We start from the raw sequence: 23,352 nt of genomic DNA, 5'->3' as shown, positions 1-23,352 counted from the left end.
ACCACTAATGACCCCCCTGACACCAGACAGTGACTATGATACCACAAAGGACCCCCGACACCAGCCAGTGACTACAAGAGACCACTAACGACCCCCGACACTAGCCAGTGACTACAAGATACCACCAGTGACCCCTGACACCAGCCAGTGACTACAAGAGACCACTAATGACCCCCCAACACCAGCCAGTGACTACGATACCACAAGGGACCCCCGACACCAGCCACTGACTACAAGAGACCACTAACGACCCCCGACACCAGCCAGTGACTACAAGAGACCACCAGTGACCCCCGAAACCAGTCAGTGAGTACAAGAGACCACCAGGGATCCTCGACACCAGTTAGTGAGTACAAGAGACCACCAGGGATCCTCGACACCAGTCAGTGAGTACAAGAGACCACCAGGGATCCTCGACACCAGTCAGTGACTACTAGATGACAATAGATAGCAGCCAGTGACTACAAGATACCACCAGACACCCTGACACCAGACAGTGAATACAAGAGACCACCAGACACCCTGACACCAGCCAGTGACTACAAGAGACCACCAGACACCCTGACACCAGCCTGATGCTGATACAACACAGGACTATATCCAATGGTCCTTCTCCTAGGGCTCAGTCACACCATGGAGTGGACGCTTTCCTCTCCAGACAGCTCATAACTCTATGGCCCCTTCCTCTTTGGCCAGAGGTGGAGCGGATTAACCCTCAGAAGTCCTGCTGAGCGGCCATTGTTGCACTGTGAATACTTCTATGTGGTAGCAGACATTTCCTTTGCAGGGGCCGCGGCTCATTCATGGTCTCCTCTCGGGGCCTCAGCGGTGGTAGATGATTAAACTCCACTGAATGCTGTAAATGTGCAGGGTGCATGCACAAAGGGATAGGCATTGTGTGGGTAACCAGGTGGGGCGGCCGCTCTGCCACAGACCCCGGGAGTCCGGAAAATCCATCCCAGGTGGAGGCTCTGACCTCACAGGTATGACCCCTCATGTCAGGCCCAGGTGGAGGCTCTGACCTCACAGGTATGACCCCTCATGTCAGGCCCAGGTGGAGGCTCTGACCTCACAGGTATGACCCCTCATGTCAGGCCCAGGTGGAGGCTCTGACCTCACAGGTATGACCCCTCATGTCAGGCCCAGGTGGAGGCTCTGACCTCACAGGTATGACCCCTCATGTCAGGCCCAGGTGGAGGCTCTGACCTCACAGGTATGACCCCTCATGTCAGGCCCAGGTGGAGGCTCTGACCTCACACGTATGACCCCTCATGTCAGGCCCAGGTGGAGGCTCTGACCTCACAGGTATGACCCCTCATGTCAGGCCCAGGTGGAGGCTCTGACCTCACACGTATGACCCCTCATGTCAGGCCCAGGTGGAGGCTCTGACCTCACACGTATGACCCCTCATGTCAGGCCCAGGTGGAGGCTCTGACCTCACACGTATGACCCCTCATGTCAGGCCCAGGTGGAGGCTCTGACCTCACAGGTATGACCCCTCATGTCAGGCCCAGGTGGAGGCTCTGACCTCACAGGTATGACCCCTCATGTCAGGCCCAGGTGGAGGCTCTGACCTCACAGGTATGACCCCTCATGTCAGGCCCAGGTGGAGGCTCTGACCTCACACGTATGACCCCTCATGTCAGGCCCAGGTGGAGGCTCTGACCTCACAGGTATGACCCCTCATGTCAGGCCCAGGTGGAGGCTCTGACCTCACAGGTATGACCCCTCATGTCAGGCCCAGGTGGAGGCTCTGACCTCACACGTATGACCCCTCATGTCAGGCCCAGGTGGAGGCTCTGACCTCACAGGTATGACCCCTCATGTCAGGCCCAGGTGGAGGCTCTGACCTCACACGTATGACCCCTCATGTCAGGCCCAGGTGGAGGCTCTGACCTCACAGGTATGACCCCTCATGTCAGGCCCAGGTGGAGGCTCTGACCTCACACGTATGACCCCTCATGTCAGGCCCAGGTGGAGGCTCTGACCTCACAGGTATGACCCCTCATGTCAGGCCCAGGTGGAGGCTCTGACCTCACACGTATGACCCCTCATGTCAGGCCCAGGTGGAGGCTCTGACCTCACAGGTATGACCCCTCATGTCAGGCCCAGGTGGAGGCTCTGACCTCACAGGTATGACCCCTCATGTCAGGCCCAGGTGGAGGCTCTGACCTCACACGTATGACCCCTCATGTCAGGCCCAGGTGGAGGCTCTGACCTCACAGGTATGACCCCTCATGTCAGGCCCAGGTGGAGGCTCTGACCTCACACGTATGACCCCTCATGTCAGGCCCAGGTGGAGGCTCTGACCTCACACGTATGACCCCTCATGTCAGGCCCAGGTGGAGGCTCTGACCTCACAGGTATGACCCCTCATGTCAGGCCCAGGTGGAGGCTCTGACCTCACACGTATGACCCCTCATGTCAGGCCCAGGTGGAGGCTCTGACCTCACACGTATGACCCCTCATGTCAGGCCCAGGTGGAGGCTCTGACCTCACAGGTATGACCCCTCATGTCAGGCCCAGGTGGAGGCTCTGACCTCACACGTATGACCCCTCATGTCAGGCCCAGGTGGAGGCTCTGACCTCACACGTATGACCCCTCATGTCAGGAATCAGACGTACAATGCTGGAGTAGCAGTCTCTATGTGGCCCCCTGTTGCTCTGGAGCCGAAAATAACATGATCTGCATTAAAAAAGTTGAGGGGTCTGCACAACGTAGTGCACACCGAGGTCCATGTGCCGGCCTTACAGGTCCCCTCGCAATTCTTCATAGAATAACCGTGAACATGGCCTGCACGGCCCCACAGCCTCCGGGACTCACCCGCTGGACTTTGTAAATCAGTAATCTGCGCTCACACTACTACAAATGGGAGGGAGAGAGAAGGATTGCCAGACGTAAACGGGAGATGGACCATAGCCTCTCCACAGCACCTGTAATGGGCGCAGGGACTGAAGGTGCTGGCCCGGACCACGCAGAGACTAAAGGTGCTGGCCAGGACGGCGCAGATACTGAAGGTGCTGGCCAGGACCATGCAGATACTCAAGGTGCTGGCCAGGACCATGCAGATACTCAAGGTGCTGGCCAGGACCATGCAGATACTCAAGGTGCTGGCCAGGACCGTGCAGATACTCAAGGCGCTGGCCAGGACCGTGCAGATACTCAAGGTGCTGGCCCAGAACGTGCAGATACTCAAGGTGCTGGCCCAGAACGTGCAGATACTCAAGGTGCTGGCCAGGACCATGCAGATACTCAAGGTGCTGGCCAGGACCATGCAGATACTCAAGGTGCTGGCCAGGACCGTGCAGATACTCAAGGTGCTGGCCCAGAACGTGCAGATACTCAAGGTGCTGGCCAGGACCGTGCAGATCCTCAAGGTGCTGGCCAGGACCGTGCAGATACTCAAGGTGCTGGCCCAGAACGTGCAGATACTCAAGGTGCTGGCCCAGAACGTGCAGATACTCAAGGTGCTGGCCAGGACCATGCAGATACTCAAGGTGCTGGCCAGGACCATGCAGATACTCAAGGTGCTGGCCAGGACCATGCAGATACTCAAGGTGCTGGCCAGGACCATGCAGATACTCAAGGTGCTGGCCAGGACCGTGCAGATACTCAAGGTGCTGGCCCAGAACGTGCAGATACTCAAGGCGCTGGCCCGGACCACGCAGAGACTAAAGGTGCTGGCCAGGACGGCGCAGATACTGAAGGTGCTGGCCAGGACCATGCAGATACTCAAGATGCTGGCCAGGACCATGCAGATACTCAAGGTGCTGGCCAGGACCGTGCAGATACTCAAGGTGCTGGCCCAGAACGTGCAGATACTCAAGGTGCTGGCCCAGAACGTGCAGATACTCAAGGTGCTGGCCCAGAACGTGCAGATACTCAAGGTGCTGGCCAGGACCATGCAGATACTCAAGGTGCTGGCCAGGAGCGTGCAGATACTCAAGGTGCTGGCCAGGAGCGTGCAGATACTCAAGGTGCTGGCCAGGAGCGTGCAGATACTCAAGGTGCTGGCCAGGAGCGTGCAGATACTCAAGGTGCTGGCCAGGACCGCGCAGATACTCAAGGTGCTGGCCAGGACCATGCAGATACTCAAGGTGCTGGCCAGGACCGCGCAGATACTCAAGGTGCTGGCCAGGACCGTGCAGATACTCAAGGTGCTGGCCAGGACCGTGCAGATACTGAAGGTGCTGGCCAGGACCATGCAGATACTCAAGGTGCTGGCCCAGAACGTGCAGATACTCAAGGTGCTGGCCAGGAGCGTGCAGATACTCAAGGTGCTGGCCAGGACCGCGCAGATACTCAAGGCGCTGGCCAGGACCGTACAGATACTAAAGGTGCTGGCCAGGACCATGCAGATACTCAAGGTGCTGGCCCAGAATGTGCAGATACTCAAGGTGCTGGCCAGGAGCGTGCAGATACTCAAGGTGCTGGCCAGGACCGTGCAGATACTCAAGGCGCTGGCCATGACCGTGCAGATACTGAAGGCGCTGGCCAGGACCATGCAGATACTCAAGGTGCTGGCCAGGAGCGTGCAGATACTCAAGGTGCTGGCCAGGACCGTGCAGATACTCAAGGCGCTGGCCAGGACCGTGCAGATACTCAAGGTGCTGGCCCAGAACGTGCAGATACTCAAGGTGCTGGCCCAGAACTTGCTGATACTCAAGGTGCTGGCCCAGAACTTGCTGATCCAATAGATCCAGACTAATGACAGACCCATATTACCAGAAACACCACACATCCTCCGATCTACTACAGGGCAGACACAGGCAACCATCACATTCTGCACCGGACAACACTCCAACTGCAACATACAGAGACAGAGAGACAGATGTGGGAAAAGTAGGTGAATGTGCCACGGAGTGAACTCATGATCCGCCAAGAATTAGGAGGAGGCGGCAGAGATGAACGGATCTGTAATGCACACTCATGTCTGAAAAGACGGAGTCACTTTAACTTTCTGTTCCCGCTACATCAATGGCCGTATGTGGTCGGATCATACCGCAACCTAGTCCCATCCTGCCATCGCCTCCCCGGTACCAAATCTTCTTAATGTGCTTGCCCATGAAAGGGTGGCTTGGGGGACACAAGATGACCCCTGTGAGGAAGGAGACCGATGACCGCCACAGGAACAAAATGCATGGGGGGGTAGATGAACAAGACTCTGTAGGCAAAGCGCCAGAGACAGGTCTGTGCCAAGTGCTGATCGGGCAGCGTCTCCACCAGATGCCAAACACTTGGACTGGCAGAGTGCCCACTGACCACAGTCACAACAAACCCAAATCTCTCTTTTCACAGTGGTAAAATAAGTGACAGAAGGAGGGTGAGGCGAGATTAGTAGTGAAGTGCCTCGTTCCCCCCATTCTGGTGGTCAGAAAAGATGGAGTCACGTGTAGGATCGCCCACTAAACACTTTGCCCCCCTCATCTTTCCAATCACTACTCCACCAAATCATTAGATCGAGGGGATTCCTCTAGGACAGAATCACACCTCCATGTTCTGGAGGGTTCAGATGAGGAGACCTGCGGCTGGGCGAAACACAGATGCCTTGTCTCAAAAGCAAAGAACCACCAGGTCGGCAGTGAACCCTCAGCCTCAGCCCCCAGGGTGTTCAGGAAGCCCCCAAACCATGGAGCAGATTGCATCCCTGAGACCTCACCACGCTTCTCTCCTACAAGGTGCAATAAAGGGGCGATGTTCTCAAAGGGACAGAAACATTACACTTTAGCTGAAAAATTCAACCAAATAGACGGTTCGTTAGATCCAAGTCAAAAACAGTAATGGATCCTGAAGAAGGATTGTCTGACGTTACGTCGGCCATGTTTAATTACTTTTTAGCTTTGTTCAATAATCAGATAACAGATTATCTCTTTGTCACCAGGTTTGGCCCATGTAGGCCAGGAAGACCGACCAACACACACCAAGATATGTGTGGCGGTGTCAGCGTAACCGTCCGCCAACACAAGTTCAAAGGAGGCCACACACATTACAGCCAAGGTGACTGAAATGGACAATTTCAACCTAAACCATCAAGTCGAATTTAACAAAGAACATTCGTTCTTCCACTCGAAGAGACTGGAAAGAAGTCACCAAGTCTAACTTTACCAGTCTGTAATCCACTGCAAGGTATAAATTTTGTCTGACAGGTTCCAGACATGCCGGCCTCAGGTGGTTTCTCCTGGACCACAGGCTCAGTGCAGAGGGGCCATCTCCCCTTTAATGTTTACAGAAAGTCAGGAGCACTGGTGGAAGGCTGCCATTACGGGGCACAAGAGCAGAAGGTCTGCGCCCAGTGAAGATCTCCAGCTGGCAGAGCACTGGACACGTGGGCATATGGTCCACACGTGGGAGATGTCACCAAAAGTGGTAGCAACATCTGAACCATGAAGAACATGGACCATTGTGCAAAATGTCACCTACCACTGTTGTGTGAACGTGCACTAAGCAGAGGACTTACTAGAAGCATCACCACCCTTGTATGGAGAAACCGGCTGTCTCATTGCTGGGGACATGCCCTGGTGTCCTCAACCTGACCTGGAGATTGTGATGTGTAGTAGATGGAGAAGCGTTCAGACCCCTCCACATCTACCTCAAGGGGCTTTCCTATGCAGAGAAAAGTATATGCCCCCCACATCCACCTCCGGGGGCTTCTCTGTCCTCATCTACATCCATAGACATTAATATGGAGAAAAGTATGTGCCCCCCACATCCACCTCCAGGGGCTTCTCTGTCCTCATCTACATACAAAGACATTAATATGGAGAAAGGTATGTGCCCCCCACATCCACCTCCGGGGGCTTCACTGTCCTCATCTACATCCATAGGCATTAAAATGGAGAAAAGTATGTGCCCCCCACATCCACCTCCGGGGGCACATACTTTTACACATTACACACCGGCAGGTAACAGGGCCGGAGGATACGCACCGGCGGAGAACGGGGCCGGAGGATACGCACCGGCGGAGAACGGGGCCGGAGGATACGCACCGGCGGAGAACGGGGCCGGAGGATACGCACCGGCGGAGAACGGGGCCGGAGGATACGCACCGGCGGAGAACGGGGCCGGAGGATACGCACCGGCGGAGAACGGGGCCGGAGGATACGCACCGGCGGAGAACGGGGCCGGAGGATACGCACCGGCGGAGAACGGGGCCGGAGGATACGCACCGGCGGAGAACGGGGCCGGAGGATACGCACCGGCGGAGAACGGGGCCGGAGGATACGCACCGGCAGGGAACGGGGCCGGAGGATACGCACCGGCGGAGAACGGGGCCGGAGGATACGCACCGGCGGAGAACGGGGGGCCATAGGTTAAGCACCAGCGGAGAACGGGGCCTTAGGTTACGCACCGGCGGAGAACGGGGCCGGAGGATACGCCGCGGCGGAGAACGGGGCCGGAGGATACGCCCCGGCGGAGAAAGGAGGGCCATAGGTTACGCACCGGCGGAGAACGGGGCCATAGGTTACGCACCGGCGGAGAACGGGGCCGGAGGATACGCACCGGCGGAGAACGGGGCCGGAGGATACGCACCTGCGGAGAACGGGGCCGGAGGATACGCACCGGCGGAGAACGGGGCCGGAGGATACGCACCGGCGGAGAACGGGGCCGGAGGATACGCACCGGCGGAGAAAGGGGCCGGAGGATACGCACCGGCAGGGAACGGGGCCATAGGTTACGCACCGGCAGAGAACGGGGCATAGGTTACACACCGGCGGAGAACGGGGGCATAGGTTACATACCGGCGAAGAACGGGGGCATAGGTTACACACCGGCGAAGAACGGGGGCCGGATGAGGAGCTGAAATCTAAAGATGAAGACGTGCGGCCGGGACTTCTCTCGTGTAGTGTACACTCAGCCAGGGAGTCTCTGCTGTTGCAGCAGGCAGCTGGTTCCTCTCGATAGTGCAGCATCCGGTGGGAGCGGGCTCATATTTCCATCTCCCCTCCGTGCCGCCTGGTAACCTTCTCCATCACATCGTATCCGCAGCTGAGGGGCCAGCAAACATCTCCTAATCAGCTGTGTACACTGGCAGCCGCCCAAACAGATTGGTCAAATTGCTCAAGGAGAAAAACAAATAGACGATGGCCGGCAGAAGTCTCAGTTTGGCCACAAAGAGTCTTCACAGACAAACTAGAGACAATAACCTGAACCCAAGGATAAGTAGAAACCTCGTACAGCGAAACCCCTCTAGACCGCAGCCGGAGCACCTAGCTTATGATGGGGCTGACCAGCTCGCCCTAAGTAGAAGAGGTGGTCCTCGCATAGAGAGGGTCTTCATGACATCCACTGTAGTTGTCGTTCAAGTCAAGATTATTCTGCTGCAAATGCCATGTCAATAGCTAAAGAAACCCTTGTCTCCTCTCTGATCCCCCATGTATTATCCGGCACACTGAGAGCAGCAGAACACAGGTGGTCTTGTTGTTGGGATCCCTCCTATCAGCTGGTTGTGGGGGAACCTTGCAAATTCTACTAATTTGTCCTACAACACCACCACAATCAGCACAAGATCGAGGCCTCCTCGTAGAGTAAGGGGCCGCTGGATCAAACACTAAGCCGTGTCTGGGGCCTGGGGGAGTATATTATTACACCAGGTACCGGTCCGTATGGACCACCGCTGATGCCCCCAAGTGACAGGGCAGAGCCAGCTGGACTCCTCCTGTAAATAGCTGCTGCTGTAAATAACGGGCAGCCGTAATCCCGCGGCTCCACTTACAAATACTTTTAGCACATTACACTTCCCAGTAACCTGAGCCAGGTGGAAATATTGGCTTCCTCAATGTAAGAATCCAAAGAACATCTTCCAGAAAGTCACACTGGAAAAAGAGACCTCAGCCCAAACTCCACCACAATCAGCCCAAAAAAGAACATGACGAGGTCCCCGACGGTCCCACATCACAGCCAGGGCGGCCCATTCATGGGGGCACTAACCCCAGCACTAGAAACCTATGAGGAGCACCAGGCCGGTCACGGACTCATCCGGACACACAACTCTCTGCCAACTAACCCGGACGTCGACATTCTTCACAAATCGTTCATCCGGACGTCGACATTTCACTGATTTCTGGATCCAACAAGATGGACGTTCCTTGGATTTGTGGGGAATATTGGGGTCAACACAAAAAGCAAAGCCACAATAAGAAGAATTAAAATTTCACCTTAGTGATTGGCCATGTCTATGGGACGGATAGATATGGTGAGAGTGGGGAGTGGATGAGCGGAACCATTGGGGTCCGGTACTCTCCCACCCCTGGTCCCACCGGAGTAATGATAGGCCCACCTTAGTGATTGGCCATGTCTATGGGGCGGATAGATACGGGGAGAGTGGGGAGTGGATGAGCGGAACCATTGGGGTCCGGTACTCTCCCACACCCCATGTCCCACCAGATGATAGGCCTACCTTAGTGATTGGCCATGTCTATGGGATGGATAGATAAGGGGAGAGTGGGGAGTGGATGAGCGGCACAATTGGGGTCCTGTACTCTCCCACCCCAGGTCCCACCAGAGTAATGATAAGCCCACCTTAGTGATTGGCCATGTCTATGGGTTGGATAGATATGGTGAGAGTGGGGAGTGGATGAGCGGCACAATTGGGGTCCTGTACTCTCCCACCCCTGGTCCCACCGGAGTAATGATAGGCCCACCTTAGTGATTGGCCATGTCTATGGGGCGGATAGATACGGGGAGAGTGGGGAGTGGATGAGCGGAACCATTGGGGTCCGGTACTCTCCCACACCCCATGTCCCACCAGATGATAGGCCTACCTTGGTGATTGGCCATGTCTATGGGGCGGATAGATACAGGGAGAGTGGGGAGTGGATGAGCGGCACAATTGGGGTCCTGTACTCTCCCACCCCAGATCCCACCAGAGTAATGATAAGCCCACCTTAGTGATTGGCCATGTCTATGGGTTGGATAGATACGATGAGAGTGGGGAGTGGATGAGCGGCACAATTGGGGTCCTGTACTCTCCCACCCCTGGTCCCACCGGAGTAATGATAGGCCCACCTTAGTGATTGGCCATGTCTATGGGGTGGATAGATACGGGGAGAGTGGGGAGTGGATGAGCAGAACCATTGGGGTCCGGTACTCTCCCACACCCCATGTCCCACCAGATGATAGGCCTACCTTAGTGATTGGCCATGTCTATGGGGCGGATAGATACAGGGAGAGTGGGGAGTGGATGAGCGGCACAATTGGGGTCCTGTACTCTCCCACCCTAGGTCCCACCGGAGTAATGATAGGCCCACCTTAGGGATTTGCCATGTCTATGGGGTGGATAGATATGGCGAGAGTGGGGAGTGAATGAGCGGCACAATTGGGGTCCTGTACTCTCCCACCCCAGGTCCCACCGGAGTAATGATAGGCCCACCTTAGTGATTGGCCATGTCTATGGGGTAGATAGGTATGGAGAGAGTTAGGAGTGGATGAGCGGCACAATTGGGGTCCTGTACTCTCCCACCCACAGTAATGATAGCTTGTGCAGAGGACTGGTCAGATTTATGGGGCGGTCAGTGGTCCGCAGGGCGCTCATCCTCGCTTTGCCAGGACCTTGTTCTCAGTCTTGGAACAGTTGACTCTTGGTCGCACCGCGGACACTAGAAGACGACGTGGTAATAAGTCACAGATTACTCCTGGCAGTGTAGACACCATTTCTATTGATTTTCAGGGATTTTTAGTAATAATACTAAACGAGGCGGCCTAATGATTAGCTGGCACCGCACACACGCTCCGGAGGGGGCTGTACAGAAGGCGCTCCACACAAGCCCATTCATGACATGGGACGTGCATGCATGTTGGCCCCAGGGTCACCCGGCTCTCACAGGGGGTACGGCACAGGACCAGGCATGCAGCATTCCTCGTCCCCCTCCCCAGTGATAAGGGCTCATCCTGGAATCTGTGAAGGTGATGGAGGAAAGAAGACAGCGCCGAAGCCGGGAACTGCAAGATGGGGCCTGTGCCTCCTAATCGGCTGTCAGAGTAACTAGCTGCACCATTACTATATACACCGTACAACATGCAGCGAATACCAGGACCCCCAGCGGCCGCAGAATATTGCACTCTGACATACAGGAGTATGGAGACATGAGTGCGCTGACGCCAATGGCAGTAATGACTGGAACCATCTTCACCGTAGGAAATCCCTCCAAAGCTCGAGACAGAACATGGATGGCGTCTGATGATTAATGACTGCTTACAACTGATGGATGGGATCAGGGTGGTCCCTAAAACTGTACGTGATGGGCTCCTCCAGCCATTACATCAACATTCATCACCCAACAAAAGGCAGCTGTGGGTGCTATGAGGGGGTGGCCGGGGGCATGGTGAGGGGGCGACCAGGTCTGCTGTGCGGGGGTGGCCGGGGGTACCATGCGGGAGCGGCCATGTGTGCTGTGCTGGAGTGGCCAGGTGTGCTGTGCAGGGGCGGCCAGGGGTGCTGTGCGGGGGTGGCCAGGGGTGCTGTGCGGGGGCGGCCAGGTCTGCTGTGCGGGGATGGCCGGGGGTACCGTGCGGGAGCGGCCAGGTCTGCTGTACGGGGGTGGCCAGGGGTATCGTGCGGGAGCGGCCAGGTCTGCTGTGCGGGGGCGGCCAGGGGTGCTGTGCGGGGACAGCCAGGGGTGCTGTGCGGGGGTGACCAGGGGTGCTGTGCTGGAGTGGCCAGGTCTGCTGTGCGGGGGTGGCCAGGGGTATCGTGCGGGAGCGGCCAGGTGTGCTGTGCGGGGGGCGGCCAGGTCTGCTGTGCGGGAGCGGCCAGGGGTGCTGTGCGGGGACAGCCAGGGGTGCTGTGCGGGGGTGGCCAGGGGTGCTGTGCTGGAGCGGCCAGGTCTGCTGTGCGGGGGCGGCCAGGGGTGCTGTGCGGGGGCGGCCAGGTCTGCTGTGCGGGGGCGGCCAAGGGTGCTGTGCGGGGGCGGCCAGGGGTGCTGTGCGGGGGCGGCCAAGGGTGCTGTGCGGGGGCGGCCAAGGGTGCTGTGCGGGGGCGGCCAGGGGTGCTGTGCGGGGGTGGCCAGGGGTGCTGTGCGGGGACGGCCAGGGGTGCTGCCCAGGCATGGCCTTGGGTGCTGCATGGAGGCAACTGGGGGACTAGCGCAGAGGCACCTGGGGGTCCTAGTGGTGGAGGAAAGCACCAGAAACATTATATTGTGAGAACTCCCCCTTCAGACAGACACGATCCCACCATAACCAAGGTGATGATGCTTCATGCACTGGATTAAAGTCCGGCCTAGAGAAACCTGCGCGGCCCCCGCTGTGTGAGACATCCGGGGGGAAGGATAGTGGCGGTCTCTGACAGTGAAAGAAAGAGATGTAGCATTGCAGGAAACCTGTCATCACACCCACAGGACCCCACTTGTCTGCACACGCAGGGGAACAAGCGGCGAATACCACCCACATGACAGAATACAGCGCCACGCTCACACACAACACCGCAGCGATTGTCAGCTCACGGGACAAGAACCAACATGGAGGAAGGGGCCGATACTGGTCACATATAGGATTAGGACCACATAGACGCTAGACATGACAATGTGGCTCTAAAGCCGGACTGAGGCACCAAGACCCCTATAGGATGAACTGACCAAAGAGTCTGAAGATTCATCGACCACCATCTTACACAAAGTCCTTCCTGAATAAAGAGCTGTGTGCAGAAATCGTGAGAGCGCCATCATCTGTACACTACATTCTGCCAAACCAGCTCTCGTTAAGCGGCCACCACCATATAGGCATTGTCTTAAGCGGCCACCACCATATAGGCATTGTCTTAAGCGGCCACCACCATATAGGCATTGTCTGAGAACTGTAAGCACGAGATTGACCGCAGTGGAGACATGGAAATTGTCCCTGCTCCACCATCTTTACCTGCTCATCGAGGTGGCCTCACCCGAAACCACCACGTCTTCATGCCACACAACCATAGAAATCTCACGTGCCGCGGTATGCCAGTCTCTACACTCAATGCTGCCAATGGAGCCCAAGAAAAGGAGCCACTGGGTGAAGTGGGACATGGCCTGCGGAGACGGTGCAGGGCCTCGCCGACCCCATGGGGATGTGCCCATACTGAGGGCTCATTGTGGATGGTGGGAAGAGTGCGAGCCACCAACATGCTAGCCAAGAATGAAGAAAAGAATTCTTGCTGGACAGGAGGGGACCGGCCTGCTGTCAGGAGGATGGAGGCCCATACACATCAGGGCAAAGGCTGGTGATTTCGGCACTGACTACATGAACTGAGGCTTCCAGACTCTCCCCCCAGATATGGAGCCATGGAAAGAAGGACTGGGCATGGTGAATGACAACGCCTATGGCTTTTCTTTTTAGGGCCAGACGTGTCGGAAAAGCTGCACAGCTAGTCCTCCCAGCCCGTCCCTCAGGCATGCTTGGTTTGGGGAACTCTCCAGCCCTCGGTCTGTCCGATCTTCTGTGTTCCCATTAATGGGAAGGAGGAAGATGGCCAGCACCTTGGGCGTCTTCACGATAGGGGCAGCTTTTCCCGGACACCTACAGTGTCTACACACGGAGGTCCTCGCCCAGCGTTGCCTTTCAGAGGATGATGGGTGCAAGAAGCTCAGGGATCTGTCATTTGTTACAGACCCCAGGGAGCCTCAGACCGAGTCTGCCCATCCCCCTCCCTACCACAGCCCAGCACACCCTCCTTACTAACCGCACATTAGCCAAGTGTGGACTGAGTCTAAAGCCAAAGCATCAAGATGAAGTTCCTTCCAGACATCGTAGTCAAGGCAGATTCTCCCCTCCTTCCACTTCTACATTGTCCTATTTGAACCGCTTACATGGGCCTGCCAGATAGCTGTGATCATGGGTGGACCCTGAGATATTACAGTGTTGCCCCCCAACATTCCTGCACAATCCATCGCGCTGAGAGGAGACAGACATGTAGACCACCGGCAGGGCCACACACAGGACAGACTGGAGGTGACACGATAGCAATGGTGGACGCCCAGAAGATGAAACTCTCGTCCTTTCTTCATTCGGTCATTCACAATAACAACAATCCCATCAGATTCTAGAAGGTTCTCGCAACGCAGGATGTTCTCACCACCCAACCAGCAAGGACGGCACCACACAAGCAGCGTCACGTGAGACGGCACACACGGCACGCCGTACACCGCAAGTCACACATGGCAAGTCACACACGGCACGCCGTACACCGCAAGTCACACACGGCACGCCGTACACCGCAAGTCACACACAGCACGCCGTACACCGCAAGTCACACATGGCAAGTCACACACGGCACGCCGTACACCGCAAGTCACACACGGCACGCCGTACACCGCAAGTCACACATGGCAAGTCACACACGGCACGCCGTACACCGCAAGTCACACACGGCACGCCGTACACCGCAAGTCAGACACAGCATGCCATACACCGCAAGTCACACACGGCACGCCGTACACCGCAAGTCACCCACGGCAAGTCACACACGGCACGCCGTACACCGCAAGTCACACATGGCAAGTCACACACGGCACGCCGTACACCGCAAGTCACACACGGCACGCCGTACACCGCAAGTCACACACAGCATGCCATACACCGCAAGTCACACACGGCACGCCGTACACCACAAGTCACACACGGCACGCCGTACACCGCAAGTCACACACGGCAAGTCACACACGGCACGCCGTACACCGCAAGTCACACACGGCAAGTCACACACGGCACGCCATACACCGCAAGTCACACACGGCAAGTCACACACGGCACGCCGTACACCGCAAGTCACACACGGCACGCCGTACACCGCAAGTCACACACGGCACGCCGTACACCGCAAGTCACACACGGCAAGTCACACACGGCACGCCGTACACGGCAAGTCACACACGGCACGCCGTACACCGCAAGTCACACACGGCACGCCGTACACCGCAAGTCACACACGGCACGCCGTACACCGCAAGTCACACACAGCACGCCGTACACCGCAAGTCACACGGGGACATCACACACATCACATCACACACGTCACGTCACACGGGTACGTCACACACGGCACGTCACACATGGTAAGTCACACGGGGACGACACACACGTCACATCACACACATCACATCACACACGTCACGTCACACGGGTACGTCACACATGGCACGTCACAAGGGTACGTCACACACGGCACATCACACACATCACATCACACACGTCACGTCACACGGGTACGTCACACATGGCACGTCACACGGGTACGTCACACATGGCACGTCACACGGGTACGTCACACACGGCACGTCACACGGGGACGACACACTTGGCACGTCACTCGGGGACACCATGTCACACACAGCACATCACTCACGTCACACATGGCACGTCTCATATGGACGTCACACAAGGATGTCACACACGGTGTTTCATGTGGGAACGTCACATCACACGGGATTGTTGAAAAACGAATACTTTCTCCTTTTCACATGTTGGGTGTTTTCTTAAGTGACGGGGTCAGGAGATCATGTGACCAGAAGAAAGAAACACAGAAAACGGGATGTGCAGATCAGACAGAAGGTGGCAGCCGCCGTACCGCACTGACGCCGTACCGCACTGACGGCCATGTTGGAATAACGGGTGAGGCAGGACGGTGGGTGTGGATGGAGCCCGTTTAGAGAGGCCTCCGGATCTGGCGCCTCGGCTTGGATTCCCGTGGGGCGGCCATGTCCGTCCTGTCCTTGAGGACACATTTCGGTGACACTTTTGTGCGGTGATTGAGTACGTCAAGACGTCGCTTCACGCGGCAACAACAGAGTGCGGACCACAAAGACAAAGCAAGGAAGCGCGGCTAATCAGGAGGAAGGGAAGGAAGCGGTGAAGGCCACCAGACCCCCACCCTGCGAGCCCCCAACCATCCGCTCTCCAGGGGGCCTCATCACCGCCTCCCTGACCCCATATACTGCTGGTGTATATGGGGCGCAGTCACAGGGGGGAACCACAGGCCGGTGCACATACTACACGGAGGACGGTATTACCGGTTGCACAGTATTAATACTACACGGAGGACAATATTACCGGCTGCACGGCGGTGGCCGGAACCCCACTGCGGCCCCCAGGACAGTGGCCTCTGCACACCTATAGAGGGGGCATGTGACAGGACGTCCTGCAGCTGCTGACACAATGACACAAGGTGGCGGCCGCTCTATAATTACCCCCCGCCGGGAGGAGAGAACAAGAGGCTATTTATACCACAAGAGCCGAATATTTCCCTGAGATGGTGGATTGTAATTCAGGACCCGGAAAGTGCGAACGACCACAGAAAACAAGAGGGCTCGGGAGTACCCCAACTATTGTATGGGCCCGTGACGGGGCCAGAGTACCCCAACTATTGTACCGGCCCGTGACAGGGCCAGAGTACCCCAACTATTGTACCGGCCCGTGATGGGGCCAGAGTACCCCAACTATTGTATGGGCCCGTGATGGGGCCAGAGTACCCCAACTATTGTACCGGCCCGTGATGGGGCCAGAGTACCCCAACTATTGTACTGGCCCGTGATGGGGCCAGAGTACCCCAACTATTATACCGGCCCGTGACGGGGCCAGAGTACCCCAACTATTGTATGGGCCCGTGACGGGGCCAGAGTACCCCAACTATTGTACCGGCCCGTGATGGGGCCAGAGTACCCCAACTATTGTACCGGCCCGTGATGGGGCCAGAGTACCCCAACTATTGTACCGGCCCGTGATGGGGCCAGAGTACCCCAACTATTGTACCGGCCCGTGACGGGACCAGAGTACCCCAAATATTGTACCGGCCCGTGACGGGGCCAGAGTACCCCAACTATTGTACCGGCCCGTGACGGGGCCAGAGTACCCCAACTATTGTACCAGCCCGTGACGGGGCCAGAATACCCCAACTATTGTACCGGCCCGTGACGGGGCCAGAATACCCCAACTATTGTACGGGCCAGTGACGGGGCCAGAGTACCCCAACTATTGTACCGGCCCATGACGGGGCCAGAATACCCCAACTATTGTACCGGCCCGTGACGGGGCCAGAGTACCCCTACTATTGTACGATCTGAATGTGCTGAGCAGATATGCTGGCCCCGCCCCCAAGGAGGAGCTACAGAGCCATGAAAATGGGGAGGGAAGACATCACACAGAGACTGGACGTCGGGACACAGCCCTGACCTCCTGCTCTCCCAAATCGGGACATTCCCTCTGGATCCTGGACAGTTAGGAGTTATACAGCAAATAATACTGCCTTCCTCCCAACAGTCCCAGGTCGAGCAGGATTGTCCTTAATTTAGGGATCTGTCCTGTGGTCACACATACAGCTAAATATAACAGCGCAGCCGTCAGGTCTCCACCAGTCAGTCGGTGTAAAGACTGAAGATCCTGCCCGGGCGGGCCGCGGATAGTCTCCACCGGGCGGGCCGCGGACGTCTCCAACGGGAGGGCCGCGGACGTTTTCCACCGGGCGGGCTGCGGACGTTTTCCACCGGGCGGGCTGCGGACGTCTCCACCGGGCGGGCCGCGGACGTTTCCACCGGGCGGGCCGCGGACGTTTCCACCGGGAGGACCGCGGACGTCTCCACCGGGAGGACCGCTGACGTCCCCACCCGAAGGGCCGCGGACGTCCCTAACGGGCGGGCCGCGGACGTCTCCAATGGGCGGGCTGCGGACGTCTCCAACAAGAGTCGGCAATTCTATAATTGTGAATAGCCAGTCTCACTAGTCGACACAAGCAAGCAATGGAGTAATTAGCCGGATCCCAATATTTGCTGCTAATTTATGACATCTTCACATTTATTTCTTTGTAAGCTGGGTGAACAGAAAGAGGCGCATACGGCGCATTTCACACCTCGCTATTAACTGTAATAACTGCGGAGTCATGAGAGGGCTCCAGATTCTTTACCCAGGATGCCGGATCCCCAACCCCACACAAACCCCTGAAATCCACCCCTCACAGAACCGTTGGAATGTTCCTTATGGAACCAATAAGGAGGAAAAGAAGAAGACGACAAGAAGGCACCAGAGCCCTGAATAACCTGCAGCCTGACACTCCCGCTCCCCGGAGTGCCACTATTAATACTACACAGGAATCCAGTACACAAGAGGTCCCGTCCATCACACGAACAACCAAAATCTACACCCTCCACCGCCAACCAGAAGAGAGAAACAGGGTACACCGTATCATCTACACCCTCTACCACCAGACAGAAGAGAGAAACAGGGTACACCGTATCATCTACACCCTCCACCACCAGACGGAAGAGAGAAACAGGGTACACCGTATCATCTACACCCTCCACCACCAGACGGAAGAGAGAAACAGGGTACACCGTATCATCTACACCCTCCACCACCAGACGGAAGAGAGAAACAGGGTACACCGTATCATCTACACCCTCCACCACCAGACGGAAGAGAGAAACAGGGTACACCGTATCATCTACACCCTCCACCACCAGACAGAAGAGAGAAACAGGGTACACAGTATCATCTACACCCTCCACCACCAGACGGAAGAGAGAAACAGGGTACACTGTATCATCTACACCCTCCACCACCAGACGGAAGAGAGAAACAGGGTACACTGTATCATCTACACTCTCCACCACCAGACAGAAGAGAGAAACAGGGTGCACCGTATCATCTACACCCTCCACCACCAGATGGAAGAGAGAAACAGGGTACACTGTATCATCTACACCCTCCACCACCAGAGGGAAGAGAGAAACAGGGTACACCGTATCATCTACACCCTCCACCACCAGACGGAAGAGAGAAACAGGGTACACCGTATCATCTACACCCTCTACCACCAGACGGAAGAGAGAAACAGGGTACACCGTATCATCTACACCCTCTACCACCAGACGGAAGAGAGAAACAGGGTACACCGTATCATCTACACCCTCCACCACCAGACGGAAGAGAGAAACAGGGTACACCGTATCATCTACACCCTCCACCACCAGACGGAAGAGAGAAACAGGGTACACCGTATCATCTACACCCTCTACCACCAGACAGAAGAGAGAAACAGGGTACACCGTATCATCTACACCCTCCACCACCAGACGGAAGAGAGAAACAGGGTACACCGTATCATCTACACCCTCCACCACCAGACGGAAGAGAGAAACAGGGTACACTGTATCATCTACACCCTCCACCACCAGACAGAAGAGAGAAACAGGGTACACCGTATCATCTACACCCTCCACCACCAGACAGAAGAGAGAAACAGGGTACACCGTATCATCTACACCCTCCACCACCAGACGGAAGAGAGAAACAGGGTACACCGTATCATCTACACCCTCCACCACCAGACGGAAGAGAGAAACAGGGTACACCGTATCATCTACACCCTCCACCACCAGACGGAAGAGAGAAACAGGGTGCACCGTATCATCTACACCCTCCACCACCAGACAGAAGAGAGAAACAGGGTACACCGTATCATCTACACCCTCCACCACCAGACAGAAGAGAGAAACAGGGTACACCGTATCATCTACACCCTCCACCAACAACCAGAAGAGAGAAACAGGGTACACCGTATCATCTACACCCTCCACCAACAGCCAGAAGAGAAAAACAGGGTACACCGTATCATCTACACCCTCCACCACCAGACGGAAGAGAGAAACAGGGTACACCGTATCATCTACACCCTCCACCACCAGATGGAAGAGAGAAACAGGGTACACTGTATCATCTCCACTCTCCACCACCAGACAGAAGAGAGAAACAGGGTACACTGTATCATCTACACCCTCCACCACCAGACGGAAGAGAGAAACAGGGTACACTGTATCATCTACACCCTCCACCAACAGCCAGAAGAGAAAAACAGGGTACACCGTATCATCTACACCCTCCACCACCAGACGGAAGAGAGAAACAGGGTACACCGTATCATCTACACCCTCCACCACCAGATGGAAGAGAGAAACAGGGTACACTGTATCATCTCCACTCTCCACCACCAGACAGAAGAGAGAAACAGGGTACACTGTATCATCTACACCCTCCACCACCAGACGGAAGAGAGAAACAGGGTACACTGTATCATCTACACCCTCTACCACCAGACAGAAGAGAGAAACAGGGTACACTGTATCATCTACACCCCCTCCACCGACCACAGGAGACTAACCGGGTACACCGTATGATCTACACCCCGTCCACCGACCGGAGGAGAGTAACCGGGTACACCGTATGATCTACACCCCGTCCACCGACCGGAGGAGAGTAACCGGGTACACCGTATCATCTACACATTATGTTGCTCATTTGATACATGTCTCCATACGATACACACATCCGCACATGCCAAGTGGACACCAGCAGATGGGGTGTCAGGTGATGGACACAGAGTGAGGTGAAGGTTTACAAAAAGCCATTACAGGATTTTGAGCAGTCATGCCAGGTGACTGATTCTGTGGGTGCAGTATCAAGATGTGGCACAGGGTCAGAGGTTTCCGTGGCACTTCTTAGTACCTTGAGGAGTAGCGCAGTATCGAATCTCAGATCACAGCTCAGTATTTCAGGGTGCAGGTTCAGAATGGTCGGTATTTTGGGGAACAGCTCAGTATCTCGGGGAACAGCTCAATATCTCGGGGAACAGCTCAATGTCTCGGGGCACAGCTCAGTGTCTCGGGGCACAGCTCAGTATCTCGGGGCACAGCTCAGTATCTCGGGGCACAGCTCAATGTCTCGGGGCACAGCTCAGTGTCTCGGGGAACAGCTCAATATCTCGGGGCACAGCTCAGTATCTCGGGGCACAGCTCAGTATCTCGGGGCACAGCTCAGTATCTCGGGGCACAGCTCAGTATCTCGGGGCACAGCTCAGTATCTCGGGGAACAGCTCAGTATCTCGGGGAACAGCTCAGTATCTCGGGGAACAGCTCAGTATCTCGGGGAACAGCTCAATATCTCGGGGAACAGCTCAATGTCTCGGGGCACAGCTCAGTGTCTCGGGGCACAGCTCAGTATCTCGGGGCACAGCTCAGTATCTCGGGGCACAGCTCAGTATCTCAGGGCACAGCTCAGTATCTCAGGGCACCGCTCGGTATCTCGGGGCACAGCTCGGTATCTCGGGGCACAGCTCGGTATCTCGGGGCACAGCTCGGTATCTCGGGGCACAGCTCGGTATCTCGGGGAACAGCTCAGTATCTCGGGGAACAGCTCAATATCTCGGGGAACAGCTCAGTATCTCGGGGCACAGCTCAGTAGCTCAGGGCACAGCTCAGTAGCTCAGGGCACAGCTCAGTATCTCGGGGCACAGCTCAGTATCTCAGGGCACAGCTCAGTATCTCAGGGCACAGCTCAGTATCTCAGGGCACAGCTCAGTATCTCGGGGAACAGCTCAGTATCTCGGGGAACAGCTCAATGTCTCGGGGAACAGCTCAATGTCTCGGGGCACAGCTCAGTATCTCGGGGCACAGCTCAGTATCTCGGGGCAGAGCTCAGTGTCTCGGGGCACAGCTCAGTATCTCGGGGCACAGCTCAGTATCTCAGGGCACAGCTCAGTTTCTCGGGGCACAGCTCAGTGTCTCGGGGCACAGCTCAGTATCTCGGGGCACAGCTCAGTATCTCGGGGCACAGCTCAGTATCTCGGGGCACAGCTCAGTATCTCGGGGCACAGCTCAGTATCTCGGGGCACAGCTCAGTTTCTCGGGGCACAGCTCAGTTTCTCGGGGCACAGCTCAGTTTCTCGGGGCACAGCTCAGTTTCTCGGGGCACAGCTCAGTATCTCGGGGCACAGCTCAGTGTCTCGGGGCACAGCTCAGTATCTCGGGGCACAGCTCAGTATCTCGGGGAACAGCTCAGTATCTCGGGGCACAGCTCAGTATCTCGGGGCACAGCTCAGTATCTCGGGGCACAGCTCAGTATCTCGGGGCACAGCTCAGTATCTCGGGGCACAGCTCAGTATCTCGGGGCACAGCTCAGTATCTCAGGGCACAGCTCAGTATCTCAGGGCACAGCTCAGTGTCTCAGGGCACCGCTCAGTATCTCGGGGCACAGCTCAGTATCTCAGGGCACAGCTCAGTATCTCAGGGCACAGCTCAGTATCTCGGGGCACAGCTCAGTATCTCAGGGCACAGCTCAGTGTCTCGGGGCACAGCTCAGTATCTCGGGGCACAGCTCAGTGTCTCAGGGCACAGCTCAGTATCTCGGGGCACAGTTCAGTGTCTCAGGGCACCGCTCAGTATCTCGGGGCACAGCTCAGTATCTCGGGGCACAGCTCAGTGTCTCGGGGCACAGCTCAGTGTCTCGGGGCACAGCTCAGTGTCTCGGGGCACAGCTCAGTGTCTCGGGGCACAGCTCAGTATCTCGGGGCACAGCTCAGTATCTCGGGGCACAGCTCAGTATCTCGGGGCACAGCTCAGTATCTCGGGGCACAGCTCAGTGTCTCGGGGCACAGCTCAGTATCTCGGGGCACAGCTCAGTATCTCGGGGCACAGCTCAGTGTCTCGGGGCACAGCTCAGTATCTCGGGGCACAGCTCAGTGTCTCAGGGCACAGCTCAGTGTCTCGGGGCACAGCTCAGTGTCTCAGGGCACAGCTCAGTGTCTCAGGGCACCGCTCAGTGTCTCAGGGCACAGCTCAGTATCTCGGGGCACAGCTCAGTGTCTCAGGGCACAGCTCAGTGTCTCGGGGCACAGCTCAGTGTCTCAGGGCACAGCTCAGTATCTCAGGGCACCGCTCAGTATCTCAGACTCCTCACACTTCTGAGGTAATGCCCTCACTCTTCCCGCCTCGTCTTGTGCTCACTCACCTGTATGAGGAGAAGCAGCGCCAGCGCCCACACTCCCAGGTTCCTCAGATCCCAGCCTCCCATGCTGCCAGACTCCTGCTAGATCCACAGCCTGAGAACAGCGCTCACATCCAGGGAACTGGAGACAGAGCAGAGTCACTTCCTCCCTGAGCTCCACACACTGACTAATGCCGGCCAGGAATGTCAGGAGAGAGGAGGAGGAGAGACAGGGAGCAGCCTACTAACTAGTCCTCTGTCTGCTCCTGACTCACTAATCCCAGGCCCAGGATAGAGGAGGAAGGGACAGGGAGCAGCCTACTAACTAGTCCTCTGTCTGCTCCTGACTCACTAATCCCAGTCCCAGGATAGAGGAGGAAGGGACAGGGAGCAGCCTACTAACTAGTCCTCTGTCTGCTCCTGACTCACTAATCCCAGTCCCAGGATAGAGGAGGAAGAGACAGGGAGCAACCTACTAACTAGTCCTCTGTCTGCTCCTGACTCACTAATCCCAGGCCCAGGATAGAGGAGGAAGGGACAGGGAGCAACCTACTAACTAGTCCTCTGTCTGCTCCTGACTCACTAATCCCAGTCCCAGGATAGAGGAGGAAGAGACAGGGAGCAACCTACTAACT

General features: G+C 56.6%; 1 protein-coding gene across 15 annotated transcripts in view; it reads right to left on the bottom strand.

The window, feature by feature from the left end:
* The window catches only part of HSPG2 (heparan sulfate proteoglycan 2), a 456,402-nt gene extending 433,449 nt beyond the window's left edge, over window positions 1–22,953 (bottom strand). For 10 of the 15 annotated variants that reach the window (XM_073656041.1, XM_073656043.1, XM_073656050.1 and 7 more), the window contains exon 1: window positions 22,742–22,952. In XM_073656041.1, the coding sequence (XP_073512142.1) occupies window positions 22,742–22,804 (63 nt within the window). In that variant the 5' untranslated portion in view covers window positions 22,805–22,952. Of the gene's footprint in view, window positions 1–22,741 lie in introns of all 15 variants that reach the window. The other 5 variants (XM_073656054.1, XM_073656052.1, XM_073656055.1 and 2 more) reach the window with 2 other exon arrangements.
* Window positions 22,954–23,352: the final 399 nt, after the last annotated feature.

The sequence above is a fragment of the Phyllobates terribilis genome, unplaced genomic scaffold (genome assembly GCF_046119375.1).
Source record: "Phyllobates terribilis strain yellow unplaced genomic scaffold, ASM4611937v1 Scaffold_12__6_contigs__length_324123572, whole genome shotgun sequence".
Classification (NCBI taxonomy): domain Eukaryota; kingdom Metazoa; phylum Chordata; class Amphibia; order Anura; family Dendrobatidae; genus Phyllobates; species Phyllobates terribilis.
This window is presented reverse-complemented; position numbering and strand designations above follow the sequence as displayed.